A 17,418-nucleotide genomic window follows, 5' to 3' on the forward strand; every position below is an offset into this window, starting at 1 on the left:
TATTTTTCATCCATAAATGATGCGGGGCCTGAGAGGAAGTGGGATGCCACAGCAGACTGGTGCTTCATACGAATGTAGGCGGGCCTGGAATATTGATAAATGGAAGCCACGCCCACTATCTGTTTATTTAATTATAAAAATGAACAAAGGTTTTGGAGATGTGTGCATGGGGTTGGGTTTGAGTTTGGATGGGGAATATGTAGTATTTACCATTTTAGCAACACATTACTTGGGTTTGAGTTTGGACCCTATTCACATATCTTACTTTAAGATTCTAATTTTTTTGGTACTTAGAAACTATAATTACATCTATAAAAATAATATTATATAATCAGATGACACATTGGATGCTGGATTCAAGCTTTAAATGTGGGAGAAAATCTTTGTCTATATATTTTAAACAAGTCTAATTTTTTTATCTAATTTTTTTGTGGAATTTTATTTTTATCATGCAACCTTTGTCCGAAATTTCAAAAATTTTGGGTAGAATTTTTTGGGCAAATAGCTTGGTCTTTAAACAAGCCTAATTCTTTTGTGCAAGCTTTTCTTTTATCATAATATTTTTACCCGAACCTTCAAAAATTTTGGGTGGAATTTTTTTGGACAAATAATTTGGTCTTTAAACAAATCTATTTTTTGATATCCAGTCCATTGGATCTCAATCAAATCTAGAGTCAAAACGGAGTCAAAACGGATTGGCTACCTAAATAAAATCAAATTCTCCCAATATTATTTTCTCTATCTGCAATATTCGAATTTTGCCTCGTACTTTCGATCTAATAGAGGTTGATGGGTAATTACAATTAGGCTTAGTACCTCCTTTGGCCCTTGTATTATAGCTAAATTATCATTTGGTACATGCACTATTTTTTATCAGTTTGGTCATTGTACTTTACTTTTGTTATCAGTTTGGCCTCTATACTTTAATTATGCAATCCCCGTTACCTCAACATAAATTTCTATTAAAAAATTAAACCAACCAATGACACGCAGTGATGCCTTACAATTTTTTTTCAAATTCACTTAAAATTTTAAAAAGTATAAAAATATTAAAATTTCAAAAAATCATTGTTAGAATTGTGTGACCCAAATTCTAAGAGATTGCTTGCAAGTCAAGTTAAACAAAAATATATTTTCTTTCTAGAAGATTTAGTATTTATTAGTATAATATATTTAGCATTTATTAGTATAGTTTATTTGACTTACTAATTTAGCCTATAAATAGGCTCCTTTACAATCTTAGAATTAAAAGAAACACCCATTAGATTAGAACTCATAACACATTCAGAGAATTTTGTGTTTACGTTTGAGGGTTCTTTGTTTTTTCGGGTTTTCGGGGTTTAGTTTTTATCTCCATCTTTTGTACTCTTCATTCTTTTGCCATTATAGTAAAATTTTCTTTGCCCGTGGTTTTTTTATCCTCTTTTGAGGGGTTTTTCCACGTTAAATTTGTGTGTTCATCTTTTCAATTTCTTCTACTATTTTTACTTGTTCGTTGCTTAATCGGGACGATCCTAACAAGTGGTATCAGAGCTAGTTTAACTTTCATAGATCAGCCCGGTCAGAGATGGCAGCAACAAGGTTTGAAATTGAGAAGTTCGATGGTGAGACAAATTTCAATCTGTGGCAAGTTCGGATGATGGCAATTCTAGTTCAAAATGGCTTGAAAAAGGTTGTTACAGGGAAAAAGCCTGAGAATCTAAATCAAACAGAATGGGAAGAGCTTGATGAAAAGGCCTTGTCTGCAATCCAGTTGTGCCTCGCGAATACAGTATTGCAGGAGGTATTGATGGAGAAGACCTCATTCGCCTTGTGGAAAAGGTTAGAAACTCTTTATGCGACTAAGTCTCTGGCTAACCGTTTAGTGTTGAAACAACGTCTATTTACGTTTCGCATGAACGAAGGTGAGCTTCTTAAAGATCACATCAGTCAATTCATTACTCTTTTAAATGATTTAAAGAACGTTGAGGTTCATATTGACGATGAAGATCAAGCTATGCTATTATTGTGCTCTTTACCCTCTTCATACAAGTCTTTCAGGGAGACCCTGATTTATGGCAGAGAAAACTCTCGTTCGAAGATGTGAAGGGTCATTTGTTGAGTAGAGACAAACTCGACAATGAGTTTGATTTGAATAGCAAAGCAGATAGACAAGCTTCCGTTTTGGTAGCATCAAAGAAACGAGACAAAAGGTGTCGCTATTGCAAAAAGTTAGGTCACGTCAAAGCAGATTGTTATAAACTGCGAAATAAAAGAGTTGCTGAGAGTAACGAGGAAGATGTAGCTGGTGCTAATTTGGTCGATGAAGGCGGTGATGATTTCTTGTTAGTTTCAACGAGCGATAACTCCAAGCTTACGTCTGAGTGGATCCTAGATTCAGGATGTTCTTTCCACATGTGTCCCAATAGAGAATGGTTCTCCACATACAGTTCAGTTGAAGGTGGAGTTGTGCACATGGGAAACGATTCATCTAGTAAAATAATCGGTATTGGTACTGTTAAAATTAGGATACACGATGGGACGATTAGGACACTCTCAGATGTCAGGTATGTACCTGATTTACGAAAGAATCTCATCTCCTTGAGTATTTTAGACTTGAAAGGATGCAGAATCAACATCGAGTCGAGCGACATTAAAGTATCTCGTGGAGCTCTCGTTTTGTTAAAAGGTAAAAGAACCGGCAGTCTTTATATTCTGGAAGGTTCTACAGTGACCGGTGAAATCGGACGTCCCTCGTCCGTTACAGAGTCAAAGTCAACTCATTTGAAGCGGAGGCAACTTGGTCATAGGAGGGAAAAAGGTATGACCGTTTCGTTGAAGAGAGGTTCTCTTTTGGATGCAGGTTTTGAAAAGTTAGGGCACTGTATTCGTGAAAATCAGACCCGGGTTAGTTTTGATTTGGCAGTGCACAAGTAGAAGGCTAGAAGTCTTCCAGCTTCTAAGCATAGATTCGACTCAGTTAATTCCCTGCATAGTTCAAGATAGGCCCGTGGCGGGTTTTGGCAAAGATGGCATTGAAAGAATTTGTGTCAAGGTGGAGATTGTTAGAATTGTGTGACCCAAATTCTAAGAGATTGCTTGCAAGTCAAGTTAAACAAAAATATATTTTCTTTCTAGAAGATTTAGTATTTATTAGTATAATATATTTAGCATTTATTAGTATAGTTTATTTGACTTACTAATTTAGCCTATAAATAGGCTCCTTTACAATCTTAGAATTAAAAGAGACACCCATTAGATTAGAACTCATAACACATTCAGAGAATTTTGTGTTTACGTTTGAGGGTTCTTTGTTTTTTCGAGTTTTCGGGGTTTAGTTTTTATCTCCATCTTTTGTACTCTTCATTCTTTTGCCATTATAGTAAAATTATCTTTGCTCGTGGTTTTTTTATCCTCTTTTGAGAGGTTTTTCCACGTTAAATTTGTGTGTTCATCTTCTCAATTTCTTCTACTATTTTTACTTGTTCGTTGCTTAATCGGGACGATCCTAACAATCATAGAAGTTTTATAAAAAAAAAACCCCAAAAAATATGAAAACTAAAAATAATAAAAAATAATTTTTGAAAATTATAAAAAATATAAATCATAATTATGAAAAATTCAAAAAAAATTCAAAAATACGTGTGTTTGGAATTTTAGGTCTTTGGAAAATTTTAGAATTCCATGGCACTTTTTACTAAAAAAACTCAACAGTAGTTAAAAATATAAAAAAAATCATAAAAATGTACAAAGAATTCGTAAAATTTCTAAAAAGAATACCATAAAATTATTTAAAAAATTCATAAAATTCTAAAATTTTATAAAAACCAAAAATTCGAAACAAATTTATCTTTTTAAAATTTATGAAATCTTTTAAATTTTTTAGAAGTTCTGAATAGTTATAATTTTAAAAAATATTTTTTTATAATCTTCGAAAATATATTATGATTTTTTTATACATGATAATGTATCATTGGTTGGTTTAATTTTTTTTTAAATGAATAATGAAATTGGGATAACGGATTATACAAAATGAGAGGAACAAACTAACAAAATTATAATATTAGAGTAAAAAGGTTATTAAAGGAAGGAGGGTTGATGCAGAAAAACTATGTCCTCAATCACCTGGGGCTGAAGATGGGCCTAATAAATTATATTGTTGCTAGCAGTATTATTTAGCAATGGGTCGGGCAGTAGCGTGAAGAAATGTTGCAGAATAGAATACAAAATGGAATGGAAATTTTGTCCCTTCTCTTTATGTACTGCAACAATCACATTTTGCTGGGTGAAGAAAGAGAGGCCCATAAAAGGGCAGAAGGAACTTGTTCACGTAAATGGAACTGGTAGGACAGTTTGGTGGAGTTAGTTGGGATTGGTAAATCATGATCCCTCTCATTGTCCATTAACTTATTATCAGAATTAAAAGCTTGTTTGCAGTTGGTGGATTAGACATTCATCACCATCATCCCTACATACTATACTATACAATGGAAGGCATTAGATTAGACTGCTTGGACTTGCTACCTACTTCCATATTGGCCCCCCGTCCCCTTCTCTTCTCTAATGTCTACTCCTATGTCCATCATAACTAGTATTTTAAGGCTTTGATAAATTAAAATTGAACAATCATTGAAGCAGCAGCTATTGTTTTATTTATCCATTCAGCTTCCTCCACATCTAATTTTTGTCCCATTAAGCTCCCAACCCATAACCCTTAATTGGATTTTAAAATGGGTGGTGATTATTAATCAATTTTTATCTAATCACATGGAATTAGATGCTTGAAGTGATACCAAGATTTCATTAATTTAGGATGGGTTTGGATAGGCGGTGTGTTTACCTGTAATCAATGTAAAAATAGCGATGACTGTAACAATATTATAACGTGAGATAAAAATAAACTACACATCATATTTCACCATCCATCCAAACACACCCTTAATCTATGAATTCATCCCACCCAGATCCATATTTATAAATTATATCTTTTTCTTTTCTTTTTAATCCATAAGAATTTTCCTCACTTACAATAACTTTGTGGGCCAATTTCAGCTAATTTCATTTGTTACTTCAGCTAAATGTTTATCTTTTTTAAAAGATTAAAGTAAAAGATCTAAGATCTTTTAATATTGACTTGTTAAGTTGGTCTCGTAGATCAATATCTTGTTATCAAGTGGTGGGCAGTGGGGCTAGAGTTGCTGGATCATGCATACCAACTACAAATTAAGCATCACAAACTTATTTCATATATGACATTGGATGCCACAAACGCCATTACTTTCCATCCCTTTCTGCAAATATACTTTCTTTTTTTATATAATAATATTAGATACTGGCGTATTAAACGGACATTTGACAAGAGTTTTAATCGCTGCATGATATATTTAATTATGTATATTTATGATGTTCATAATATTAATTATATATAATCTTGCTCAAATTAAGTTTAACTTGAAATATAGATATTTAATTTTGTTATAATCCAATCGAGTGAGTCTTAACTTGATTGGTATGGGCATTGTTGTCAGTACAGAAGGACGTGAGTCTGAGTGTGCTGAAGCGTATTATCCTTTTATTATGAGTTGGGGAAGGGTGATGAGTAATTCTAAGCATTATCTCGAAAAGAACAAATATGATCAGAACTGATAATGAAATTATTGAAAAAAAAATATTATAATCCATCTATATTTTGTGTTATATATATTTTAAAAAAAGTTATTTTGTATTTCTATATTTTATCTTTTATTAAAATTTTAAAATTTTTAGACGTAGACAACTTAACAAACTTTTTAAAGTTTACATTATCATTACATGATTAAATTACATAATACAAAATTAAAATATCATATAATTAAAAAAAAAAGCCAAATCCAATTGAATTCTAGAATATCTCAATCCTTTTTTCCTAAAACTCATTTGTTGATAATTTCAAAATTAAACAAATAATTCGATTTTAGATAAATTTGTCCCCTAATGGTGGGATTAAACCAATAAAAAAGGATTAGAAATAGTAAAGTTGATAATAATTAAGCTTGAGAAACTTGTACTTGTTGGGTTGAATAACAAATTTCATTTCATACATATAAAGCATTTCAAAAGTTTAAGAAACCTTCCAACTTTAACATATTCTTCTATTCTACCAAATGCAACCACCCTTTTTCACTATATATTTATGATTACTAATAATAAATACATACCCCCATCATATTATTATTTAAACTCTTTATTGAGTCGGTGTCACCTTCATTAGGGCCATCAACTCAGTTAAGAAGTTACAAAAACATCCTTTCAGAATTAAAATAAGTTTTTAGGGTATTTTAGTCTTTTCATTTAAAAAAATCAATAAAAATATATATGCGATGAGATTTGGAATTTTCCATTTAGTTAAATTTTTTAAATATTTTAATTTTATTATGCACACTTTATTATATTTATTTGTTGTATATATTAATAATATATTTGATGGAGTTGGTGTCACAAGTTATCTCGGCACCGGCTCAAGATTAATGACAACACTATGATAAACAGCTTAATGTGAATTTTTTATTTATTTTAATAACATACCTATTTATATATATAGTTTTAAATCATAGTTCTAAATTTATAATTTTCATGTAATAGGATTTGTAGTTAATTATAAAATAAAGAAGGTAATGCTGAATCATTGAATCCTTTTACTTCACCTTTTGATTTCCTTTCTGATCTCTAACAGCTACATACATATATTCTACACCAAATAGTGGTCGGTCTTAGCTTGCAGCTTGCTGCTATTGTTTTATAGCTTTTGACCATGTTTTAAGAACCCAGTTACAGCATGTTTTCATCTATATTTGAATGTTATATATACCCTCATATTTAACATTTATTTCGAATAAGGATGATAATGCAAGGAACAACCAAATATATGGTAAAGCAAAAGAATTATGAATGGTCATAATTTTACATCATAAATATAAAATGATTTGATCAATATGATACAACATATATTTAAATATTTACGTATATTAAAAATTATATAAATAAATTATTAACATGAAAATGTATTTGATGCACTCTCTACAAATGAGTTCAAAGAGTGACATACTTATATGTAAGTTATTAGATTGTAGTATAAAAAGATAATCGGTATTATAAAAATAAAACATTTGATAATGTTTTAATTCCACTTGTGAAATTAAAATTTAATCAATACTAATTTATATTATCATATCAAAATATATAGTTATAAAATAAAAATATAAACACAATATATATATATATATGAAAATTAAGGATTGTTGAATTTTTTAAATTTAGGATTAATTTAATATAACATATAAATATTGGAGGATTGGATTTGTTATTAGACCAATAAAAAAATTCACGACAAGTGCAACTAATGAGAGAATAGGTTAAATATTTAATTTCAAAAATTTAAATAATTAAATAAAAATAAATAATTAAGTGACCAAAATAGAACAAATAATATAATTAAGTGACTATTCTTATATTTTACCCTAATATAATAGTGAAGGGAGGCGTAATTATTTAGTTACGTGTCCCATGATTGTGTATATTTTAGAAACAAAATAATAATAAAAGGTACTTGTACTTGAAACGCAAGAAACTGGTGGCTTCTACTCCAACTAATATACTAATTAATTAATACTTATTCCATTTCTTAAATCTGCTCACTGACTGCATTTCACGTCCCCAATTTGTTATTCCCTGTTAGATATCTTCTATCTCTTTCTTTATTTTTTTTAAAATATTTATTCTAATATCAATTAAAAATATAATATGTACTTTTTTTAAACAACTAAACTACAAGGATACTCATTCAATTATAAAATTTTTCGATGTTTTCAAATTTTGATTTTTTTTTGTTATTCTATTATTAAATAGTTAAATTTGTCAATTTTTTTGACATAATAATAAATTTAGCGCTTCAATATTTATAAATTCTATTAATTTGATTCTAATTTTTTAAAAAAATTCAATAAATTTAATCATCATTGTTTATACATTTTATTAATTTAATCTTGATTTTAAAAAAAATTAAGAATAAAATATAAAATTATAAAAAAAATTGATCTTTTGATAAAAATTCTAAAATTTTATAAAAATACATAAAAATTATTAAAAAAATGGTGTTGAACAGTAAAACATAATTATTAAATTAAGAAATGGGATATCAAATTGCACAATTGTATTAAAAGAATACATAAAAATAATAAATGGAAGGAACATATTATGATTATACTTGATTGTATGGCTTAATTATAAAGTTTGATGGCCAGGTCAACCTAACCAATAATAGCTTTACTAAATAGAGAGTTGCATATGAAAAATAGAGCTCATCATGGGTCGAGTTCGGGATGAGTCAAGTAAAAAATTTGGGCTCGTTTTTTAGGTCCAAGTTCGGCCCTAAATATGGGCCTAGAATTTTGCCCAAGTTCAACTCGCATAAAATGTTAAAATCCAAGCCCGACCTGATCTGTCCGTATTAAATTTTTTATATAAAAGTAAATTTAAAAAATATAATATATCAAATATACTAAAAATATTAAAATAAATATTTTCCAATAAATGGAAAAAATTATATTTAAATAACACTAAGATATGTGCAACTTAAAAGGTAAATACCTCTAAAATAATATCAAAATTAATAATAAAACAAGAGTTATACAATATCCAAACAATAACAACAAAATAGTAGTAATATAATAGCGAAATGATAGCAAAATAATGAAAAAAACAGTGGCAAAACAACAAAAGTTTTCTTCTTCTTTTTTTGCAAACCCAAGCCTAGCTCGGTCAAAAAAAAATTACTTGAGGCCTAACCCATTAGAAACATGTCTTACTCTTTGTCCAAACCCATTTTTCGGGTCTATATTTTTGCCCAAACCCTCCTACTTTCGAACGGGTTCGACCTAACCTATGATAAGATCTAATGAAAAGTGAGAGATATCAAATTGGATAGGAAAACTTAAATGAATATTCCACCAATTCAACGTTGATTTATCATAATCTAAATTAGTTACCTCTGACAAATTTTTTATTTAAAAAATTTTAAATTAAAAAATGTAGCAGTTTTGATATGGCACCATATTTACCAACAAAATAAATGGGCTGCCAACTATTGGCGCCCAAACCCAACATCTCTCACTCACACATCATGGTACAATATTTGATAACGATATTTTTTCTCCTCTCTTGAATTTTCATACAAGGAAATTTGCAATGTGACTGACATACTTTGTTTTTGAGAGTCGAATGTTAGGTGTAACACTCAGTTTCCAACAACCCGAAACTAAGAATGAATAAGGGACTACATTGAAAGAGACCGCAAGCTGGCAGCTTATATGGGGAGAGACGGGAATGCTAGAAACTGAATTGGACATAGTTGAGAATCAATTTTGGTTCGGTTAGAATGGAACCAACCGGTTCCTTAGTGGGAGACATCATAATTAGCCATGGACGACTTTCATAGAATTGGAAGTAGTGCGAGAAGAGCTATAAATAGCTGAGAGATGGCTCACATGGATGATTTTCTTCCCGACCTTGTTCAATTTCTCCTGTTCTTCATCTTCTTCAGTAGCTCGAAGATGGAATAGCCATAGAAGGTTATGCATGGAGAAGACTTCATGACGATTAAGATGGAAACTAAAGAAACCAGCAAGTAGGTAAGGTTCTTAACCCTTCTAGGTACGTAAAAGTTAAGGAAAGGAAGTTAAATATTTCAAGACCATTTTAAGGGTTCTGTATATTTTTGGAAATGGGTTTCAGTTAAGAATATCAAGTATAACTCATTATTTTTTGTTGTAAGCTGCTGTATGGAGAATGAAAGCTCTGGTGTTTGAGAAAAGAATAAGCTATGGAAACGATGAAGTTTCAGGTGAGTTTCAGACTCCAAACTTGCCGTTAAGTTTTATGCTTTTTAGGTACACCATGTTTGCATGAGCATGAAATATGATGATATGAGCATGCATTGCATGATTGTGGGAAACCCTCAAGGGGTTAGATGAAGTTAGGATAGGAATGGGAAGATAACCCATTAGTTATCACCTCGGGTGAAGCTTTGGGCCTTGCGGAGGGAACATTGGAGTGTTTGAGCATTAAAGTTAGGTGGTGTAAAAGAGGTAATGGGAGGAGGATTCGAGAAATGAAATTATGGAATGGTGTTTATCACGACGCAATATCGTCTAGTTCTTTAGGACAACACTGTGACGACGGTATATTGCGTAAGACCATAGATGACAGATGCTATGACAGTCTAATAAGTGGTACATAGCGTAAGACCATGGATGAAAGACGTCATGGCAACATGGTATACGGTAAAGGTATATGGCATAAGACCATGGATGAAAGACGCCATGGAGGCAATGTATAAAATATAAGGTAAACAACGTAAGACCATAGATGAAAGACGCTTTGACAGCTAGATATAATGAGTAAGACTATAGATGAAAGATTCCATGTCATCAACTAATAGTACACCAGATGGTGGGTAGGTGTAAGACCATGGATGATAGACTCCATGGCATCCATAAAGAAAGTCCACTGGGACAGTAAACACAAAACAGATAAAGTCTGTTTGGACATTAAACACAAGGTAAGTTCGTTGGGGACAGTAAACACGAGGTAAGTCTGATGGGATGCAAAAATCGAGGAAGAAATGTATAAGACCATAGCTCAGCTACGGCTCCCATAGAGTCCGCATGGAACAGATGCAGAAAGTACGTCAAGACCTCAAGTAAGGAGTATACGACCAATGTGCCAAGTACGAGAAACCATGTAGGTGAAAGAAGAGTTATAAAAAAGTGTAAGTAGTGACATGCGGGTCTAGAGGAATCCGCCAAAATAATAGAAGTGATAAAGAGTAAGGCATGAGCGAAGACCCAATACAAATAATAGAAAGATAAGTCGTGCAAAAGAAATGCAAGAAAGGAAAATCATTCGAGGGTTGCAAGCCAAAACATGCATATATCAATTTAACCATTCATAAGCTTTAACATAAATTTATCCCAATGGCATTATACACACCTTAAACATCAACTCAACATACTTTATTTAACATTCAAACACCATACTTCCTTAAGCATTGTGTACCTATTCAATCATTCATTCCATCATTAAACACCATCACATTTTTATGCCAAATCAATTTAACCATTCTCATCATTTTAGTTTAAGACATCCTACATACCTCAAATATGTCATCTACCTTGCAGTCATTCTAACTTATATACAAATCAATAAGCATACAAAATCAAGCACTGTATACATATCTATACCATAATCATCATTCAAACAAACACTTATATATATATAGACTTTTTCATCATTTTCCAAAAATCAACACTTAACCATATTGAAACCTATATACATGCCACATAATTGGGTCTAGAATAATTTTAAAGTCTACCGAGACTGAAGCTGGATAGTGTGAGTTCTGGAGTTGATCTGATAGATGCATTCTGCAAAATGCCAACTATAGAAAACAAAAAATGAAACAAAGTAAGCATTACGAATGCTTAGTAAGTTCATAGGAAGTTTACCTAACTTACCTTAGCATTACAACAATTTAAACTATTGAAACACTTTGGCATAAAACATGACATCCTTTGACATCCTCAACTTTCATTTTAATTGCAACTAAACAACCAATAGGTTAGTTTGTTTACACATCAAATGCTTCTAATATGAATCACATATACATATACAACATTTCAACAAAGCATAATATATATATATCATCCCATTCATACTCATTTCATAAACATATAAATTCAATTCATATTCGCACATTTTCAACTGTAACATTTCCGTTAATACCATTTTCACTTTTGTTTTCACCCAGAGATTTAAAGCAATTTGAGCTCAGATACTTTGAATTGATTCGATCCAATTTATTGACATTATCAGGCTTTTAGCACTAACTTCGGATCAGGGTTGCTAACACTAGTTTAATTTGATGCTGCTAACGTTAGTTTCAGAGAATCCGCAACAAATACTTTGAAATCCTAAATCACTTTACATCTAAATAATTTCGTTTTGAAATGTTTTCAAAGCATACATGTTTTTGTACCTAATAACAATAATAGCTTTCTCTTGTTTCCAAAATATTTTTCAATTCATAATTATAAATATATTCATTTTCTTTTTAGATGTATTTTATTCAAATATTGTATTAGTCATTTTTCAAATTATGATACTTTTAGAATTATTTTAAAAAATATATATTTTTACTTGAATCTCAATTTTTAATGAATGTCGAGATAAAATATTTTTAAGCGTATACTTTTTTTTTATATAAATTTAAGCTAAAATCTTAAATAACTTTTAAAGAAATATAAAATTTATAATAAAATTTAAAAAGATTTATAAAATTGAAAATATAGATAAAAATGTATTGTCGGTCAATGCTAACCATTGCCAGCCAATGTAGTAAATGTTAGTCAATGTTGGTGAACATTAATCAATGTTTATAAATTTTCAATATATTTTCAATTAATATATTTTATATACATTTCAAAATTTTAATCATCTTAACCAAAATGTTTTGGAAGTTTAAATATCGATAACTAGCCAAATCCTTGAAATATCTAAAACTTGGGTGAATTTTTAATTTTTTACATTGATGATTTTATAATTATTTTTTGCACCTCAATATTTATGGGTATCGAGTTTGATTTAAGAATTTTGTCGAAATTGTTGAAGTCAAGGAAGAAAGAGAATATTAGCTAATCAGTCTAATTTTAGGATTTGGACACTTTATATATTGGTTCCATAGATGTTGACTTTAGCTTAATATTTTAACTATCTTTTTTTAAAAAATGGTTTATTCTATTTTATTGCTGGTTATGTATGTATAACACAAAACTTTAATTATCTATAGTGTTTCTTTAATGGAAGAAGCTTCCAAAAATTTAAAAATATGGTTGAAAGCTTGGCTTTGTTTATAGATGAAAATATGATTACACAAATGTATGTGGGGTTATTGCAAATTTTGAAATTAAATCCATGGATTTTCCTTCAAAATGAATATGTTTGTTTTTGTGTGCTCATGCTTTCGTTTATGGTTTTTTTTTAATAAAATAACAAAATAAATAAGATTTTGCCGTCTCAAAATTTAACTACTACATGTCTTTTTTCTTTTTCCACTAGTATATATTTCTCGCTTATGAAATTGTGTCATTCATCCTTTACAATAAGGACATTGTTGAGTGTTTTAGAGTATTTGTCTATGATATAGTCCCTATTCTTGGATGTGACGTCTTAAGTAAGCTCTCATGCATGTCAATTCTAAGGTGGGGGTTTACTTGCAAGATGATTATGCGAACTATGTAAGCTACAGGTCGGTCCTAGTCGAGTAACCGAATAGCGGATTAATAATAACGAATATCATAACATAGATATAGATTTAAAATTTACTTAGAATCCGAAATTGAAAAACTGAATATTTTTCACACCAATTAAGAAAAAAAAAGTTCTGTTCGTTGAAATAAAAGAAATTTATTTAATTAATAATTTGTTCGTATTAATTTAATTTACAGGTAGGGTTAAAGTGTGATAGTATTGAAGACTCTTAAAATTGCAACTTCAAGTAGACTTAATGTAAATAAAATAAAATTAGTATTATTTAGAATAGAGTTAAATAATTTTTAATATAAAATTTTGGTGTTGAACATCAACATCTTATTGTGCTGAACTTGCTGCTGCTGCTGCTGCTCCTCCTTTAATATTGACCATATCTTCATTTACTGCCTGAATAGATATTAAGATTGGTGACAGAAAATTTCAGTATTTTGCATCAAAACTTAATTTCAAAAAATATCTTCAACTTCTCCCTTTTTTCTCTCACCAATGGATTGGCTCAAATTGGTTTATCATACTTTCCATATGGAAGAATTTAGATGACATTATTAGAAGGGATAATAACGAATTTCAAATATGGTTTATAAAATCGAATTTTAATTACATTTAACACGTTATTTTTTTATTTTGTATTTAAAAGATTGAATTATGTTATCAATCCTCCTTCTTATAAATTATGGTTGGTTATTATTAACTAATTTAGTCATTTTGCTATTTTCATACTTATAATGCTATATCAGCTTGTCATTTTTAAATAATATTTATGAGAAGATCATGCCATTTTAGTTAATAGATTCAACAACCACCATTTGTGCTAAGATGAAAATTTCAAAATTCAAAAAACATCTGACCCAAAACTACGCAACTTACAAGGATTAAATGTATAGGGACTAAAAATTCAAAATTTGAAAAAGTGAAGTGAATAAAATTGAGGAAATTAGGGTATAGAGAGTAAATGTATAGCTTATATGGACTAAACGTTGGAATTGACATATTTAGAAAAAAATGTGTGGAGTACAGTGTAATGCATAAACGTGGCAAAACGGTATTGGCAAATGAAGAAGGTTAGGCAATAAATAAATAGAAGCAAGGAAACGCGTATGGAAGTGTGAAGGAAATCAAGAAGCGTGATTACAGCGGCTCCTGCTATCTCGATTTCTACTTCGTTTACACGCCCCACTCCCCTTTTCTTCTTTCCTTTTATTTACTCTTCCCATAACATTACATTCCCCTTTAGCACTCAAACCCAGAAAACTGAAAACCTTTTCTTTCTCCCCTAAGAGAGCTCAAAATGGGAGTTGACTACTATAACATTCTCAAAGTTAGCCGTAACGCGACGGACGACGACCTCCGGAAGTCCTACAAGCGCCTTGCCAGGAAGTGGCACCCCGACAAGAACCTTGTCAACAACAAAGAAGCCGAGGCTAAATGCAAGCAAATTTTTGAAGCCTACAACGTCCTCAGCGACCCGCTAAAGCGTCAGATCTATGATCTTCACGGTGAACAAGGCCTCAACTCCGCTGAATCATCCAGCCCCAATGGGTTTAGCGCCGGCGGCGTCGGTGGTATGGCCGACAAGTTCGACCAGAGGAATGGCCAAGGGTACAAGAAGGCGTCGCCGGTTGAAACCCAGTTGCTTTGTAGTTTGGAGGAGCTTTATAAAGGTGGTAGGCGAAGAATGCGAATTTCGCGCTCTATTCCCGGTGAATTTGGGTCAGTACATGCATTATTATTATTATCATTATTATCATTTTTTTCAATGTGAGTTTATTGTTTCATGATGAAAGCTTTAAACCCTTCCTATTGTGAATCTGAATTTTGGGGAAGAAGCAATCTTGGAATGGGTGTTGATTGTTCTTCATTCTTTTGATAAGGAAAATTCCTGAGTGATAATTGAAGAGATTGTTTCCTTTTCTGTTAAACTACTTTTGAATTTAGAGTTGCAGAGAAATTATGCATGTTGAAAGATGATTTTTGAAAGGAATTGATGGGTTTTTGGTTTTTGTTTATAGAATTCTGGGATTTTTTTGTTTTTCATTTCTGTTTCTCGGCTTTAGAGAGAAAAGTTGATGAAACCCATCATTAATTATCCAAATCACTTTTGGATCAGTTAGCATCTTGTGCATCCTCTGTAAATTGATGGTAGTTTGGGATCTCCTCAATTGCTAAGCTTTACATGGGTACAGTTCAAGTTATTCGTTTTCCTGTTCTAATAAAAAATTGCATTGTGAACATAAATTGATAGTTACAGAATTTGATTCCTAAAATAGATCAGTTGAGTGCTTAAGAAATTGCCCTCACGAACTCGGATTTTTCTTTTCTGATGTTAGCATGTTAATACGCTGGAAGTGGTTGCTGCTAGTGCTAATCACATGTCAATGATTAGAGAATGAATGTTAGGTGTTGGCGTTACTTCTTTGGTAAAGATTTTCAGTCTTAAAATATTAAGCCAGTTTGTTTGTTGTTTGCCAATTTAGTTTCGTTTGTTCTCACCCTACCATCATTTTTCTAAACAATTGAATCACTCGAACCCAACTATATCTTTTGTGTTAATCAGGAAGACGAGCATGCTATTGTGATGAGCAGGGCCAGAACTTCAAAACTCTACTTGTTACTTTTGTTGTCGACATACCTTTATAGGCTGATAAGTCTCTCTTTCGTTGAAAACACGTTTTTATCAATACTAGCTGCTTTTATGAAATTTTACTTGTTTATCCTGTATGTTTGTTTATATATTTAAGTTTTTTGGGGTTGAAAGCAAGTTTCTTCTTCTTTTTGTGTGACTCGAATTCAGTCATTTTGTGTCTAAGGTGTGACCAATGAAGTCAAATAGTTGTGATTTGTTTTCCTTTTTCTTCTTCACTTGCATTGTTTTCAACACTTGAACTATCTATTGGTGTGATTGTTGTTTTCTTGCTTTTCTAAATCGTTTTCCTTTTTTCCGATCTCTCTTGCAGTAAGCTGAAGACGGTGGAAGAAATATTGAAAATAGATATAAAGCCTGGGTGGAAAAAGGGCACAAAAATAACTTTCCCTGAGAAAGGAAACCAGGAACCGGGTTTCACTCCATCCGATCTTATCTTTGTGGTAGATGAGAAACCCCATGCTATTTTCAAACGGGATGGGAATGATCTGATTGCCACTCTGAAAATCTCTCTACTCGAGGCCCTCACAGGGACCATCCTCAGTTTGACAACCTTGGATGGAAGGACCCTCCCGATCTCGGTCACAGATATCGTGAACCCAGGTCATGAAGTGGTTATCCCGAACGAGGGGATGCCGATCTCAAAAGAACCCAGCAAGAGGGGACACCTCAAAATCCAATTCGACATCATCTTTCCATCGAAGCTCAGTGCAGAGCAGAAGTGTGATCTGAGGAGGGCATTGAGCCAGAGGTGATAAATAGTGAAATAGTACATGTCCATGGCCGAGATGGATATTGATTGTGAAGTGAAATGTAAATAAGGTTTAATTTTATTTGTGGACCAGTGAAGACTAAAGGTTGTGCTTAAGTAGGAAACTAAGTTTGAAGAGTTGCAAAGAGTGTCTACTTTTATTCTAATTGGAAATTTATATACAATTGTATTTAGGAGTAGTTTGGTTTAGGGAAAGACCTTTTGTGTTTTGCTATATATCCTGGAAACGATCAATCTAGTGTGGATGTAACCAATGTTGGTTCCAATTGGTTTTGCAAAATATTGGGCTTAATGTAATCTGTTTATAGAAAAATTCATCCCAAATCTGAATCAAATTTAATCTTAAGCTCTAGTTCTTAATATTTATGCTTCCCTGCTTTATTCTCTCTTTTCTCTAATATTATATGGTAAAAAAAGTGTTTATTACCAACTCGTTTTAGGTTGAATCACCAAAAAAATTTAAAAATGGTAGTGACCAATCTTTTTATTACTTAACTATGAAGGTCATCATCTGATGTCGATAATAGTAAATTTAATCCTAAACATTTATATATTATGTCAATTTAGTCTTGATTCTAAATAAATTAACCCTCAACATATATACACTGTGTAATTTGATCATTTTTGCAAATTTGCCTTTCTTTCTACTCTTTCACCTAAAAAA

At 31.3% G+C, this 17,418-nt stretch overlaps 1 protein-coding gene across 1 annotated transcript; it reads left to right on the forward strand.

The window, feature by feature from the left end:
* Window positions 1-14,340: 14,340 nt before the first annotated feature.
* Window positions 14,341-17,100, forward strand: LOC107909584 (dnaJ homolog subfamily B member 1). Its single transcript, XM_016837172.2, has 2 exons — window positions 14,341-15,051; window positions 16,296-17,100. Exons 1-2 carry the CDS (start codon window positions 14,630-14,632, stop codon window positions 16,735-16,737), a joined length of 864 nt encoding a protein of 287 aa, XP_016692661.1. The 5' UTR covers window positions 14,341-14,629; the 3' UTR covers window positions 16,738-17,100.
* Window positions 17,101-17,418: the final 318 nt, after the last annotated feature.

This window comes from Gossypium hirsutum, chromosome D02, assembly GCF_007990345.1.
Source record: "Gossypium hirsutum isolate 1008001.06 chromosome D02, Gossypium_hirsutum_v2.1, whole genome shotgun sequence".
In the NCBI taxonomy this organism is placed as follows: domain Eukaryota; kingdom Viridiplantae; phylum Streptophyta; class Magnoliopsida; order Malvales; family Malvaceae; genus Gossypium; species Gossypium hirsutum.